Consider the following 16,046-nt stretch of genomic DNA (forward strand, 5'->3'; position numbering starts at 1 on the left):
ATCGGTCTCGCTCTCTTCTGGATTGCTTTGCGGGGTCTCCCTTCCCGCAGCCAGTGTATTTCACTTCACCGCATCCCTCTGCGAGGAGTGCAAGAACAGGAAAGGGGGAGTTAGTGCAGGTTGTATGTGAGCCTCAGTAAAGAGGGAGGCAGCGCTTACATGACGTAAGGTGCAAATGCCACAAAGTGGATGGGGTAAAATTGATTTGGGAAGTGTGGCCCCGTGCATTCCTCCTGGGTATGCTCAGGGACCAGCGCTGAGATTTCTTGTGGGCTGTGAAATAGCTGTTTCCAAAACTGATTGCCCTGTTCGTATCGGGGTTTTAAAGCAAACAGAGCTGTTACTGTAAAGGTGAGAGGTGAAATTGTAGTGTGCTAACTATGGAATTTAAAATGTCTCATTTTACACTCTCTTGCCTTGGATTTACGATAGGAGAGAGAGGGAGCGTGGGCAGGTAACCTGGGGTGGAGGCTGAAACGAGATTTGGTTTGAGTGCCTGAACGCTGAGGAAGCTTTAGGGTTATGGGTAGGTAGCAGGAACCTTTATGAGAGTGTGCTGGTGGTGAATGTCCTTGAATCTTCATTATTGGAATTAAGGAAGGATGATCAGAAAACTCTGCGTCTTGATCTGCTGCGTGCTGTGCTCTCACAGGGAGGCTAATTCAGATGCTGATGACCTTAGCAGGAAGCAGCTGTGGGACTTCAGCAAGGTAACATACAGCGATGGGAGGGAATACTATACCCAGCAAAATGCCTTGACTCATATGGCTTCCGAGGACATCTGGTGGATTTTGGCTAGCACTTAGAAAAGGGACAACACTGTCTATAGATCTCCTTGGCTGCTCAGTAGTGATCATAAAATGATTTTTAGCATTTTAAGTCCAGAAGGGAAATGCAACCAACTTGACAAAGCAGTCTTGAGATGAATAAAACATGCATACTGGCAGTCCATCCATCAGTGAAATCTAAATTCTGCTGAATTTGCAGTTCATATTGTTGCTAATTTTGTGATGTGGATGCTCGTCTGCTGGGAATTGGATTGAGAGAAGCAAGTCGCTTGCTGCAGATGCTGACAGGGCTGCGTACAGGAGCTCGATCAGTCTCTGCTGGATTGGGTTTTGTGGCTGCAGCCGATGTTGGCTGCTTCATGAGAAAGAATGAGTTTTAAATAGGTAGCAGTGAAGATCCATGTGTCCTACTTAAAGCTGCTTGGGTAATTGTAGCAAGAACGCAGGATAAGATGATCCATGGCCCAGAAAGACTTGCACAAAGATGTTGAGGGAAACCTTGCCTACTATTTCGGGTCCTGTTATTAACTCCTACTCCTAATTACATAGTGCTTTAAAATGGGCCTGCTACTGTAATAAGTGATGTTCTTATATTTCCTTTTATTCAGTGGAATAAAAATAGTTCACTTGGCTCATGGGCTTTATTTAACTGAGCACTAATGCAGAGTTGTGTCGTAATATATTGCAGAAACAGCAGATCCTTTGTACCACTCCTATAGAGCTTTCTTTTCTCTACTGCCATACAGTATGATTGGGATCCGAGTAAATGACGTGATGAAAGGCCTGATGGCACCTCCTAAAAACAAACTGCTACTCATCAAATTAAACGATGATGGTTCTTAATGGACCAGTGGATGCTCTGCAGTCCGTTTGATACAAGTAAGGAAGCTTAGGAACGTGGGACCTTGCCACGGGACGCTCGTTATGCTTACTTCTGTACATACTGGGATGATGAACTAGGTACATACAGCGTTTTGCTAGATGGTGTATAATTACAAACACAGAGCTGATGCTCCACCAGCAAAGGAGGCTCTGCTGTGAGAGCTCAATTAGGTGGAAATCCTAAGATACCTTAGGCTTTTTCATTTTGCCTTTTAAACGAACTGCTTTTAGAGCATTACATGTCTCATAATTGAAAGAGTAATCATTGCAAACTTCGAGCAGATTTATGTGCAGATCTCAAATTGTTTGTCTTTACTGATGCTAAATTAGCTCTTTCAGTTCTGGGTATGTGACCATGCTCTCCTGGTCTCTTAACTCAGTTTGTCTACAAAAAGCTCATTCTGTCTTGGGAGAATTATTCGTTCTTCCTCTTTCTCCAGCTTTGAAGAAGAACTGAAACTTAAACGCAGCAATGTGAATCTGAAGCAATCTTTGTGATTTCCTTTAATTGAAAACTACTGCCAGTATGAAAATCCTGGCGAGCAATTAAGGGAATGTGACAGCTTTGCCAGTCATTACATAAATACTACGGAGCACAGGGCTTCCAACTGTCATTAGCTGCAGTGAACACAATGGAGCTATACACAGAAGCGAGCGCTACTCTGATGATACATGTTTGCATTTCCAATTAGCGCAGAACTGTTGTGGTATTTCCCCCTCAGTCTAATTGAGGCTCTTGGATGGCTTCATCCACTAACGATGCTTGTGTTGTCTTCTTGTTCTTTAGTTTCCCGGCAAGAGAGGAGTTGGACGGGTTTTGCTCCTAAGAACATTGGTTTCCTCTTTGCAGGTCTCGGTCTTGGTGTCTCTTCTCCTCAGAAAAAAAAAGAATCACCTTTTACAGATTAATGCAAACTTTCTGCTATTTATGTACTGTGGCTTTTTGCTAACCGCTGCATTACAGTGCCCTCTGTGCATCTGGGATGTTGTTGACATGACAATATTATTGTTTTCTGACCTATTTCTTCCCCCCATCACCATTGCTAAATGGCAAATGTCAAACCTCTGCATTTAACAAGGTGCAGTTTTTGCAAATACCTATGTTTATTTAAAACCTGAGTAAGTTGTTGAATAAGGGGATAGCGGGGCTTAATTTTGAGCCCTGTGCTTGATGTTCATCTTCTGGATTGGAAACTTTTGAGTGGAAAAATGATTAATGATTCGGCTGCTTTCAGTTGCTGTTGCTGCTAATGTGCAGTTTGGACTTAGAGCCAAGTGACTTAGGTGGAGAGTAGCGGGGGCGTGTTTAACTGTGTGTGTTAATATGTTTTATTTATGCTGCATCTAGTCATTTCCTTTGGAACACAGATTTCCTCCAGGAAACCTGCTTACATGAGCTTTGGGTATGCTTTAACATAAGGCTTTTATTTTTCCCACCCTGCTTAGCAAGCTCTGACTCCAGTCACTGCTTTGACTTGTGCGGTTGAAGCTCTGCCTTCCTGCGAGCAAAAGTGGAACGGGAGCCAAGGCTGCTCCATACGGCGCTGGAAAAGGGAGCCTGTCCCGACATCTGCAACAGCGAACTTGCTTGTTCAGGCATGTAGCTGGGGGAGGGGAGACAGCACGCCTGGAGACGAGGAAATAAGGAGGATGATTTGTGGGCTGAGAACTTTTAAAAATTACACTCTTGGTTCCTTCGGTCTCAGCTTGTGTATATATATGTGTGTATATATATATATATTTTTTTTTTTTTTTTTTTCTACATATGGATGCGATTTATTTCCTCTTGGGCTGTTTAAAAGTGCTGCTAGAATGGGGTAAGTGCTCGGTCAAAATGAGCAGGCTGCTGCCCGGGGCTGGGAACAGCTGGAGCTGCTCTCTGCAGCTCTCAAACCTTGAGCTACCCCAAAGTAGGTAGCAAAGGTAGGACAAATTCACCGTGTACTCCAGGTACTTGGGCATAGCTGGCACTGACTGCGAAATGGTTATTGTTTGTCACCGCTAGTTATTCGCGAAACAACCAAAGCTAAGTTGAAATGTGGCAATTTAAACTGGCGTTGCCTCTGCAGTGTTGGATTCAAGCCTAATCTGGTGGAAAGGGCTTGACCTGCCTCGGCGCTACTGAAACCCTCTGTGTGTCTGGATTATTGTCGCAGCGGTCGCACGCGGGCCCACACCGTGGAGGCTGGCGAAAGCCGGCCCTTGGTTATTTAAAACAAAACAGAAAGAAGCTTCCTTAACTTGAATGAAAGGAGAAGTCTGCTCTGTTGCTAGGAATCGAGCGGTTATAATTAGTCTGTTCTTCTTTAGATGGATAAGCACATATACGGTGGGTTAGTACATATACGATGGGTTAGTACATATACGATGGGTTAGTACATATACGATGGGTTAGTACATATATCTGCCCAGGAAGAGATTTTGCAGCTCTTCTGCCCAGAAATAGTGCCCGCTGCGGTGGTGTCTGTGTCCTCCCGCAAAATACGGGCTAGGGAATCCCACCCAGCAGTTCTTGCATTTGCCCAAACAGTTGGGGTTGAATTAAAGGCTTTTTTTTAAAAGGACCCTCCGGTCTTTTAGCTTTTAAAATTCCAAGCCGTGGAGTCCTCCAACATTTCTGTTGAGTTGTAACTGGTCAGTCACCCTTTATGTCTAGCGCTATGGAAATAACACTGGCAGGGGACCAAGGCTGCAACCAGTAGTTGGCCATCTGCCGTGAGAGTGTGTCTGCCTTCCCCCTCCTCACACCCACCCGCTCTGGCCGTAGCAGTGGATGCACTCTCTTCTAAACATGTACTTATTTTTAGTGATTATTGTTTCATTTAATTCAGTGTTTTCATCTGCATCTCTAGGTGTTGGCAGCACCTGCAGGGATCTAACAGGTAAATTCTAAAGACAGATGAGCGAACGCTGCTGGTTTGTAATTCTTTATTTCTTAGAACTTCATGAAAACCTGGGGCTTTGCTTAATTCACATGTAAATGTTGGGTCTGGGCTTGATGCACTGATGGCCCTTGACTTTTTTCATTTAATTGGCACACTTGTACAGCACTTGGGTGTGCAGTAACTGGCTAGGGAGCCAGCTAGATGCTACAGTTTCTGGGGTTTTTTAATCACCTCTAAATGTGATGATTGGTCTGTCTTCCCTCAGGGCGTATGTATTGCTGCTGCCCTTTTCTGTGACAGCATGTGTCCCACATCCCATCCGCTGTCAGGTGGAGGAAAATGATACCTCTTACCTCTTTTTTTTTTTTTTTTTTTTTTTTTCAGGTGGAACATGCATGGAGTACTTTTCCCTCAGTGTGGGACTGTGTTTGAGACTTAGTCCCATGTAAAGTAATTAAAAAAAAAAAAAAAAAAAAAGGGTATCTCTTCATCCTGTGTTGAAACCGAGCCGGTAAACTCTGCTGTTAATTTTCTGCTGGGATTTGGATGAAAGCGTGGCATGGGGGGAGGGAATCAGCTGCTTGCAACGTGTTTGAACAGAGCAGGGGACAGCCCCTGCTCCTTCTCACTGGGGCAGTGCAAGAGGGAAAAAGGAGATCTTAACAGTGTGTGTGCACGAGCGATCTCTAGCCATGGGGTGGAAGGGTGCGGGGATACTGGTGCAGAGGTAAAACGCTTGTTCTGATCAGGATCAACTCAATTAAAAAAGGCAGAAGGAGTCCTGACCTTTGTGGGCAAGACACCCTTTCCTCACCCCGGCAACGACAGAAAAATAGCATCTTGGAAAAATATGAAATTTCCATCTGGTAATAGGCAGAGAGGGAAAAACGGTTGCTGAGCATCTCCCTTCCCCCTCCCTTGTTTAATATAGTTTATTCATCTGTAAGTTGTAGTGAGTAACTTACAGCTACTGTCTTGCCAGACTGCATGAATTATAGATGGCTCTTTTATGAGTTTTCGTGTTGACTCCAGCAATTAGTATGCGTTGGACATACTTATCTTTATGGCATCTACTGTAGCGTAGGTTTCAGGTCCTCTGACTTTTTAATTGCTTTCTGTTTTAGCAATCAGTCATCTGCCTGTCTTGCTAAGGAATGCAAAGCAAACACAACCAGCTTGATAGAAACTTACAGTTCAACGTGGAACATCAGGTTTGAAATGATGTGGTTTACCAGAAGGAAAAATGACATAAATAGAGGATCTTTGTTCTCTTTTTTTTTTTTTCTTTTGCGTGTGTGTGTGTATTACACACAGTAGTGCCAGAAGGCTCCACATATGTTGGGGTCCCACTGTGCTAAATGAACGGCTCGTGAGCCTGTGCCTGTATTACAGGAAAACTACAGCCATAAACATCATGATTTTGAGCAATATCTGCTTAATGCAGCTCAGCAGCCCTGCGCGGATCAGACGAGAGTCTGTATGCTCTGAACTCCTGGATGCCGCTGTTGGCACCTGTGGGTGCCGTCTTCTGTCGAGTACCTCTGCTTCCTCTGTCTTGAACTGCCAAGTGGTCTCCTGCGACTCTTGTCCCCTTGTGCGTGGTTGTCTGTCACTCCTTCCTGCCTGCAGAAGTGTTTTGTAGGTGTGAAAGGAGAGTTTGTCAGGTCTGTTGAACTCTGTTGAGGTTGGGGTAATCTAATTTAGCTAATGGGTTTCAAAAGTTGATATGGGGGGGGGGCACAGAGCATTCGAAGGCCTCTGTAAGTTGACTTATGGCAGTCATAGGTTGCAGTACGTAATAAAACTTATTCTCCTAAGTACTGCGTGCTGAAACTACTCAGACTTTCAGTACTCCCAAATGGCTGCAGAAACAATAGTCCTACATTATGGCTGTGCCTTCCTAGTGGTGTCTGTGGGGATTGGTTTGAGTGCTGGTATTTTAATATATGTCGTAGTTGAGAATAATTGCGTCTGCAGCTAAAATGTATTCCCTCATCTTACTGCAGTTGAAAAGTTCACGTGCTGTTTCATTGCTTCCACTGTTCACTTCATCATACCCTGGAAACGTAAGATGAATTTCTCTGAGCAGTGTCATGCTGGTGTGTAACTCGGAAGTAACTTGGTCCGGTGACGCTTCGCATTCCTGTTAGGATGGATTGACCCACTTCGGTGTCGTAGCGCTGATGTTATGTCGGCTGGTGAAGCAATTGCCCGGTGCTCTGAATTTGAGCAGGGCCTACACAAGGGGGGTTGTTTAAAGCCTGCTTACATGTGAATTAGCAGGAGATCATTTTAGGAAGAAGAGAATTTGCACGGTCAGCTAGGCTATGGTGAGGGAGACGGCTCCCTCTGTATGGCTTTGTGCTCTCGGGGCTCAGCTCTGCTGTAAAACCCCGGAGAGGTGGGTGTAATTCTGTCAGGACAGGCTTTTATCCACGTACTTTGAAGCCAACAGAAGTTTAGAGTATAACGAGGTTGAATTTGGGGATAGACTGTGTCTCTGTATCACAGCGAGAGGACTCATGTAAGCAGGTTTTTGGTTTTCGCTTTAAATACGTAGTGCGAAAAGGCTTTTGGGAACCCTCTGGGATAATGCTGCTATTACAGGGTATAACTTCTGTAGAACCAATCTCTCAATTTTGTGGGTTGAAGGATTTCTCTCACCTCCCCATCTCCAAACAGATTAAATAGCGCTTGTCACTCCAAATGTAAGTCCTTGATGAGGCGGAAGGTCTGGGGGCTTGAGCGATGGAGAAGAAAGGGGAGGGTGTACCGTAGGCTTTGCCCACGTGAAAGTTACAGTTATCAAATAGGTGTAAAACAATAGTGTTTGTTAAACTACATAACTTCTCAGCTTATTCAGGGAATAACGTAAGATAAACAAGAGCTCGTACTGCCAGTGTTTCCAGCCCTGCGGTAAAACAGCAATTCACTTGTGCTCTATCCTTTCCGACTGAGGGATTTTGAAAAACCCTCGTATATTGAAGAAACTGTGAGCAGATGTCCCTGGGGGACATTGGTGGAACTGAGAGTGAGGATGCTTGACACACAGAGGGTTTTCTTATGTTTTTTATGGTGTGTGGTTTGGTTTTTGTTTTGTTTTTTTGTTTGTTTCTTATGTTCTTTTTCCTTCCGCCAGCACTAGGCCAGCCTCTGCATATAATCTGGGGGTGTGTGGGGGGGTGTTTCTGCTTCTTTTCACTTCTTTTTCTCCAGCCTGGAGTCACACGCTCTGCTCTGATCTCTTCCTTATAGTGCCCTTCAGCCCGATGTTGCCTCCATTCCCCAATACAGTAAAATTTACTCTGTCCCGTGCCTCTGACAGCAGGTAGCAAGCACCGATTCTCACCTACTCACCCCTCTGCTCGGTGGGAGAGGGACCCAGCAATGAGGCAGTCTCCTCTGCCGTCTCTGCCACGCTTGCAGCTCCAGGAAATCTGGCTGGTGGGGGAATCTTTGGATGCACCTTTATTCAAGCCCCTGTGGGGGTAAACCAGGGTGTTACAGCAGCAAATGTGGTGCCCGCTCCTGGGGGGAGCTGCTAACATTCATTTTCCTTCTGCTTCCCTACTTGCAGCATGTTCCTAGCCGCCTCCCAGCAGTTTGCTTTCTCACAGTTAAATAAGCATCAATGCGAAGAACGCAGCTCTTACGTGGCACTTCTGCTTATGTCGTTTCAAATGCTTTGGTTGTGCCAGTTCAGTACCAACACCACTGATGCTGAGGTGTGCAAAGCCCATCAGTGAGGCCTCGATATCTTCACGTCGCAAAGATATGCATGCAGCAGTGGGTGCCGAATTTACCAGTTGGGTTTGAGTTTAGACTTTTTTTCCACTGCTTCAATGGGGCCCAACAGTCATTTGCACCACTTCATGGCTGGCACTCCAGCTGTCGCTTAGGCTCTGCTCTGTTTTATACTGGAGAATGGCATGAGGCTGAAGCGTGAGTGATGGGAGATGCACAGGGCATCTGCCAGAACACGCCCAGACAAATGCACAGATAATTTCCCCCACTCCTCCCAAATGCCAAAACTGTCCCACAGTTAAAATCAAGACCCCAAGTGCTACTCTGTCATTTAAAATTCCATTGCACAGTCGTGTTGGGGAGAAGCGGGGCTGGGGTCAAACCTGTGTGTGAAGGCTTGTCCAAAGCCTTATGGGCTGTGCGATACTGTCAGCTCTCCTGTTTAAGAGCAAGTATGAAGAATCATGGAGTTTCAGAGTTGGAAGGGACCTCTAGAGATCGTCTAGTCCAACTCCCCTGCTAAAGCAGGATTGCCCGGAGCACATTACTCAGGACTGCATCCAGGCGGGTCTTGAAAATCTCCAGAGAAGGGGATTCCACACCCTCCCTGGGCAGCCTGTGCCAGTGCTCTGTCACCCTCACCATAAAGAAGTGTTTCCGTGTATTTGAACGGAACTTCCTGTGTTCTAACTTGTGCCCATTGCCCCTCGTCCTGTCACTGGGAACCATTGAAAAGAGCCTGGCTCCATCCTCCTTCAACCCACCCTTTAGATACTTGTACGCCATAATAAGCTCTCCCCTCAGCCTTCTCTTCTCCAGGCTAAAGAGTCCCAGTGCTCTTAGCCTTTCAGAAAAGAAAGGCTGCCTGGTTTTATATTTACATGTTCCCTTTGTGCTGTGCCATGCTTGTGTCCTTGGTGGTTTCCTTCGGAGAGAGCGTTTTGTAAGCTCATCTTTGCTGGAGTCCCTGTTGTTAAGATGCATTTGTTCACGGAATGAGGAAGAAACCAGGAACCAAATAAGTGGAGGAGAAGGTGGAGCTGAAGACCAGTGACAACGAGGGAACTGCTGCTTTCAGCAAAGTCTAACGTGTTGCAGCTGAGTGCCTTCTGCAGGCAGCGTTGGCCTTTCTTAACTCCCCGCAGCTGTGAAAGCAGTGTTCCTTGGGTCCAAATCTTTCCAGTTAATGTTGAGCATCAGTAGCTTGGCCGAAGAAGACTTTGAAGTCTGGCAGGGTGGTGGCGTGCGGTTGTAGGACTGTTGGGTGGTTGTGGGATCTGTTTGGAGTGTGACTCAGTGTGGTTCCTCTGAGTCCAGCCTGTGGAAAAGCAGTTCCCTGGAAGCTAGCAGCAGTCTCAGTTTTGAAACCGTACTTCTCGCTTGCAAAGAGCAAACGGCTTTTGACTTTCTGCCACCCAATATTCTCCCTGAGCGAAACATCTTCCCTTGTGAAATTTATAAAGCTGTTGAACGGCTTCTTCCACCCATCCTGCTTTGGTCTTTGTTCTGCAGTTAACTACCAACTTTCTTTAGAGAACATAATGCAGACAAATTCCAGTTTCCAGAAGGATCTTGGTGCAGCCAGGCTGTGTCTGGGGTAACGCTGATCTCATTTGGGTGGAACAAGCTAGTTGTTGCAGAATAATCTATTACCCTGTTCCAGTGCTTCCGTCTTTAAATCCGCACGGCAGGGATTATTTACTTAGGGATTTATGTGTGTGGTGGGGATCTAGTTTTGTTTGACCCTTCCAACAGAACAAAATGCAGTCAACTTTCCGGCGGTTTGAATTGCGCCTGAAGTGTGCCGCTACCGCGGGAAGGCCAGGGCCGGCTTAACACCAGCGAGGGCCGTGGCTCTGCGTCTGAGGTGACGTGGGTCCAGCTCTGCGGCTTCACGGCTGTCTCCGGCCTCTGAACCAGTTCAGCAGCTTTTTAGCAAAGGAGCCTGAGCGGCTTCAGCAAAACTCTTTGGGTGCAAACTTCAGTCTTTCTGCATCGCGCTGTGCTGGAGACCGAGTCAAACATTTTGACGTAGTTTTTAGTGGAACTAGCGTGGATCTGAGAGGTCTTGTGAGCTTGACAACTTGTTGGTTCCTCTCAGGTATCTTTGCTACCTGGTATTTACTGCTTTTCCTCCCCACCCTACACTTCTGCTCTGTGGTTTGCTTGAGAATTGGCTGCATCCTGAACCAGGCTTTTCTTGATGATCAATAACTCAACTGCTTGAACATAGTCTCTTTAACAGGAAAAGTTTGGAGCTTGAGTAGAATGACACGCTGACACCTGGTCTGTCTTCATACGAAGTTACAGCCTGGTCTGCAAATACCTCTGTGTGGTTTATTTCACCGGGTGTGATACTGGCTTACAATAAATAAATAAGGCTTCTTATTTCTTTTTCCTATTCCTAGTAACGGCCTCCCTGACTGAAGATGTCTAACAATGGAGTTGAAACAGAAGACAAACCGCCTGCTCCTCCGATGAGAAATACCAGCACTATGATTGGATCGGGAAGCAAAGATGCTGGGACTTTAAACCACGGCTCAAAACCTTTGCCTCCCAACCCAGAAGAAAAGAAAAGGAAGGATCGATTTTACCGAGCTATTTTACCAGGAGATAAAAGTACAGTATTTTGTCTCATCTTATAAACCTCCTGTCTGAATGTTGCTCTGAATGACCTGAGTTAAGCACCTGATACTTAGTAATGATTTAGGTTTTAGAAAATACTGGGCATTTGTTTCCTGCACAACTGTCTTGGTCATTTTGGGGTACATAAGGTGCTAGCTATAATCTGTTTTTTTTTTTTAACGATTAATCCTGCCACATTTAATCCATCCCGTTTACTCTGTTTTGTGCCTTTTTTTTTTTCATTCTTGTTAAATTATGAGAACAGTGTCCCTGAATACTGGGACTAGCTCTGCCGCTTCCTAGCCTGACTTGTCCTTAATGGTCTTGAAAATCATAATTTTTTTTGCCAATTATAAGCTGGCCATTTAAAGCTGGCAGTTGCTTTGGTGGGGAGCGGGGGGAGGTCTTTTGCGTGTTTGTTGTTTTAAACAGCAAATAATTTGAGTTAAACATGACTAACAGGCCATCTCCTGCCAGGCCTGTCGTATGTTACTGCGTGGTCACTTACCCTGTTCTGGTGTTTGGGTCAGGCATTGTCTACTTGCTGTTGAGAATAATCCATTACTGCAAATTCTTGCACATTTCTTGTGAACTGAAGGAATTTTCTCCTGTTACAGGAACTGTAACAGATGGAAATAGAGATGGGAACTGTGCACTGTACATGAAATTCTAATTTTTTAAGACCAGGATATTTTCAAAACCTCTCTCATACGAGTCTTTTGAAGTGATGTAAGAAAAAAAAAAATCTCCATCCCCTAATACGTGCTGGTTTTTTTTTTTATATCTGACCTATTTTTTTGAGTTCCTCTTTCTAATGCACCAGCTTTCTGTAGAGTCTGCGTTGCAATGGTATCTGGACACTGGATAACTAAAGTCAAGCCTAGGTATCTTCAACTTCCTGGCCTTCAGGAGGGAGGCTGTCTCCTTAATTTTTGTCAGCAAAAAGATTAATTGGAGTGATACTTCTAATTTAAATAAGATGTAGGTTCATTTTCTACAAAATATTGCAGCATTCATTATTATTATCATCATCATCATCATCATCTGATACCTTTGGCAACTTTGGATTGTTTTACAAACATGGGGTTTTGATTATGCAATCCAGAAACCCATGAACTCAGTGTTAAAAGTTTGCCGGATCTTGGTTAGAAATGACCCTTATGAGTATTATTCCTAAAGAGCTGCAGGATTTTTGTGTCCACTTAAGGAAGGCACGAGGGAAAAGAAAGGAGGGAGTGGAGCTTTTAGATTTCAAGGCTCAACAGTTTCGGAGAACAAGGCTCAACCGGTGCAGAGAACAAAGAGAGTAAAAGAATACAACCTGAAATGCTAGTTTGAAAGAGGTTTTAAAGGAGAGCTGCAAAAGTGTACGGTTTGGGTAAAATCAGCAGACAGGCTGCTACTGATTTGAAGATGGCTGCGTTTACTGAAGATTGGCCAATGTGGCAGATGCTTCGAGACATGAGAGGTTTTTGTTTAGCCAAGCCCAGCAGAGCCTTCTGTTGCAATACACCTGCCCAAACGAGAATGGTTGCTTCTGTCCTTTAATTCCCGTTGAGCAAAAAATACCTTTAACACTGTCGCCTTCACTTTAGATTGGTTGATTTTTATCTTATGAAAACTACTTCTGATCTCATGATGACAACTAAATTCCCAGTGACTCCTGTTGCTTAAATGTTAATGAAGTTCCCGGGTGTTCAGACACCTCTCTCTGGTTTAGGTCTGAAATAATTTGGGTGTTATTTGTTAGTTTGGATGGACTAAAAGGGGAGTTGGTTTCTGTTCAGTTAGAGTAATGTAATTTTGGGCAAATCCATGACTTCTGGATCTTTACCCGGGGAAGCCAGTGATTTGTGTTTAACCTCTGCTGGCTTTGCAAAGAGCCTGCAAAGATCTGAAGTGCTCAGAGGTTAATTTTGCCAGCAAATATGGATGAGACCTGCTGAAGTTGATGCTGTCAATCCCTTCAGAGACGTGGTACCTCTTTACTCTGGGCAGGGATCAGTACTGGAGCAGGCACTTCACTAAGGATGGGTTGGAAAGATGGTGAAGAGATTGTACTTTATGCAGAGGTGCGACTGAAACACGTGGAGTCCTGCTGTGGAGCAGACAGCAGACCTATTGAGATCTTGTGGGCCCAGATCTGAGGGGAGGTCAACGAAGGGGGGACATCTTGAGGGCATCTTTTACAGGTCGCTGCGTCAAGAAGGGCAGTTCTAGCTGAAGGCGCTTTGGAAAGTGTCTTTCCATTGTGCTACCCCTGTGCACAAACAGACCCATGGTATAAAGTACATATGGGGCTTAAACCCCGGGCCTCATGAATGTTTGCGTACTTTCATTGAGCTACGTCCCCTTGCCAGTCTGCTTTGGAGGTGTCATGTTCTGCCTGCAAAATTTAGGATGTAATTTCCAGTCCTGATTTTTCTCTGTCCCAGACAACACCCCCAAAACTGGTCTTTAAAAAACATGGGCTTAATACTGGTTGGATCCTATCCCAACGGATGCAGAGCTTGCGTGACTTGTTGCTTTCAACAGAAGTTGTGAATATCCGAAGCTTCTTGGTCTCAGGACTCATCAGTGTCCTAGTTGAGGGTATGAATTTGGTGGGAATGTGGCTGGGAAAGATTCTTCAAGGCTTTTTGACTCCATTGCAAGGATAATATAATCTCTGTAGAGGGGGATTAAGTGTTTAGCAAGATTGGGAGTGCCCATCTGTAATTCTTTTTGTCTTATACCTCCTGCTATGACATAAATATCTGTTGCAAAAAGCAATTATGTTATTAATGGTTTAATATATTTAGGCTTTTAGATCTGTCAGATTTTGGATCAAAAGTTTCCGAAGTTCATTGTCCTCTGAGACTGCTGGAGGAAAAATCTCTGAATTCGTGTGCCGGCTTCATGTGTGTTCACATGATGATGAATTCGGTCTGGTGCTAGAAAACCCTGAGTGTGGTGGGCAGATTTAAAAAAACGTGTACAGAGCAATTGTGGTTTCGCTCGCTGTAACATTATCACTAAGGCAAAGTGATTTCAGCGCGAGTTTGTGGTAGCTGTCCCAAAGAGTTGGTGAGAGTCAGGGAAAATCCAAAGGGCTGAGATGCTGTAGGAAATGGTTGCAGGAAACTAAGATGATTGGGAGAATATTAATGGCTTCGTGTAGAGGAGAACAAAATAAGCCATAAATGCAGAAAAATGTCTTTCTATGTTGCAATGTAGCCGTACTGAAACTCTCTACCTATGTGTTGAACCTGAACAGTGAGCTGGAGTGTTAATGTGACAGAGGCCATGACGTTATTTAATCAATCCTTCCAGAACTGTCTGTACTGCTCTCTGTAGTGAGGCTCGTTCAGGCCATCATCTCCTGCTTGGATAAGTTAGCAGTCAGCAGTCATCTCGGTTTGCTGGTTGAATGGATACTGGAACAGTTAGTGGCGGAGAAGTTTGTTGGGATTTGGGTGTGCGGCAGGGACCTCGGGCTGTCTGAATGTAGAAATAAAAAAAAAAAAAAACAAAAACAAAACCCAACACTTAAGTGTATTGACTTCTGGATAGCAACTTAATACACTTAGACTTTTTTAGGCGTATGTTCCAATCTACGGCGGGAGTCATCCTGGACCGTGCGTAGATATGCATCACACGTGCGTAGTGGTGCTAGTGCAGGTGCCCTCTTCTTTCACACCTGAGCGATGGGCTTCTGTACTGAGCTGACACCTTACTCTCTGCCTTGGAGGAATGGACAGATCCTATAGAATATGGTGGCTCTGATGGCTCTCTCTGCCTCTCTTTTCCTCTTGCTTTCCATCCACTGCTAATGCATGCAGCTTTTTCTGTATACCTGCTGGATGCAGCTGCTTGTTCCTTCTTTGGCAAGGCCTCTGTGCTGCAGATGCTCACCATCTGCTAACCAGCAGCTGCTTCTGTCTCCTTCTAGCTCTCCCCTCCGTGATGGCTCCTCCAGCATTGCAGCTTTCTTTTCTCCTTCCCCTTGGCAAGTCTGTCGCTCTTCTGCGATTCAGCTTCCCCCATCCCCATTGTTTGAAAGAGGGGTCGAAAACAATCTGTTCCAGCTTCGTGTCCCAAATGGAGCATCTGATCCTTTTCTTTCTCCAAAATTAATCCGTGCAACAGTAATTCTATATTGACACAGAGAACAGTGCCAGAGCTGGCGTTGAAGGAAGTGGGATTTGGTCCTTTGGGGCAGGCCCTTGCCATCTCTACACAACTAACCACCAGCAGCGTCTTAAATAATTGCAACGCTGAACATAAGCCTCACAGGTTTCTGAAATACCTGGGCTTTGGCATTCATGTTGCCAAAAATGCACTGGGGAATGTCAGCCACGAAACAAATTCTGTTTGGCTTTAGATACAAGAGGTAGCAGCTGGGAAACACAAGTGGTTTAGTCACCTTCTCCTGGCTCTCTTTGTTTTATAACTGCAAGCAGCAGCAAATATGAGTAGAATGTCATTCTTCCTTAAACTGATCTCAATTTCTTGAATACAGTAAATATTAAAAGGAAGGTGGAGTCCTTAATGTGTCATGAATATGGATCAACTTAATGCAAGGCATAATGATAATCTTGTTTGAAGACTTGATTAAAAAACTTGCAGAGTGCATCTGCTTTGATTTATTTCTTTTCCTGTTTCTTCATGACTTCTGCTCCTCACCTGCCAGATTTTGCTTTCTTGCTCTGTGTCTTCAAAGCTTGTTATTAAAACCACGCTTAGGTCATTTTGTGAGCTGAAGAATATAAATGGTTTTGTTAATATAAGATTTTGTAGCAGAAGCACATATGTTATATTTGGTTTTCTTCATAAACTCTGTTTTGAGGATGTAGGATGAAGGAAGCCATTCATAAGCAGTATTTGTAGTTAATTTTGTTCCTGTCTTAATGTGAGAGGCGACTGTATATTTAACAGAGCACAATATATATTTTTTAAAGTTCCTTAAAACAACAGATAAAAAAAATGTGTTCAAAACTGCCCACTTAACTGCCGCTGTAGTGCTTTTGACTCTGACCTGTATAAGTTTGAGTGAATATTTTAGGTAAATAGCTCTTGTGTTATTGAGTCTAGCCATACCGGTTGCTACTTGACATACCCAAAATATCAGTTTCCTTGTCTT

The 16,046-nt window shown here is 44.6% G+C and overlaps 1 protein-coding gene across 1 annotated transcript in view; it reads left to right on the plus strand.

The window, feature by feature from the left end:
- PAK1 (p21 (RAC1) activated kinase 1) overlaps positions 1-16,046 on the plus strand; it is a 74,669-nt gene that overhangs the window by 31,411 nt on the left and 27,212 nt on the right. The window contains exon 2 of the mRNA XM_082488467.1: positions 10,708-10,918. Within this exon, the coding sequence (XP_082344593.1) occupies positions 10,729-10,918 (190 nt within the window). The 5' untranslated portion in view covers positions 10,708-10,728. The remainder of the gene's footprint in view (positions 1-10,707; positions 10,919-16,046) is intronic.

The sequence above is a fragment of the Vanellus vanellus genome, assembly GCF_965231255.1.
Source record: "Vanellus vanellus genome assembly, chromosome: 1".
Taxonomy (NCBI): Eukaryota; Metazoa; Chordata; class Aves; order Charadriiformes; family Charadriidae; genus Vanellus; species Vanellus vanellus.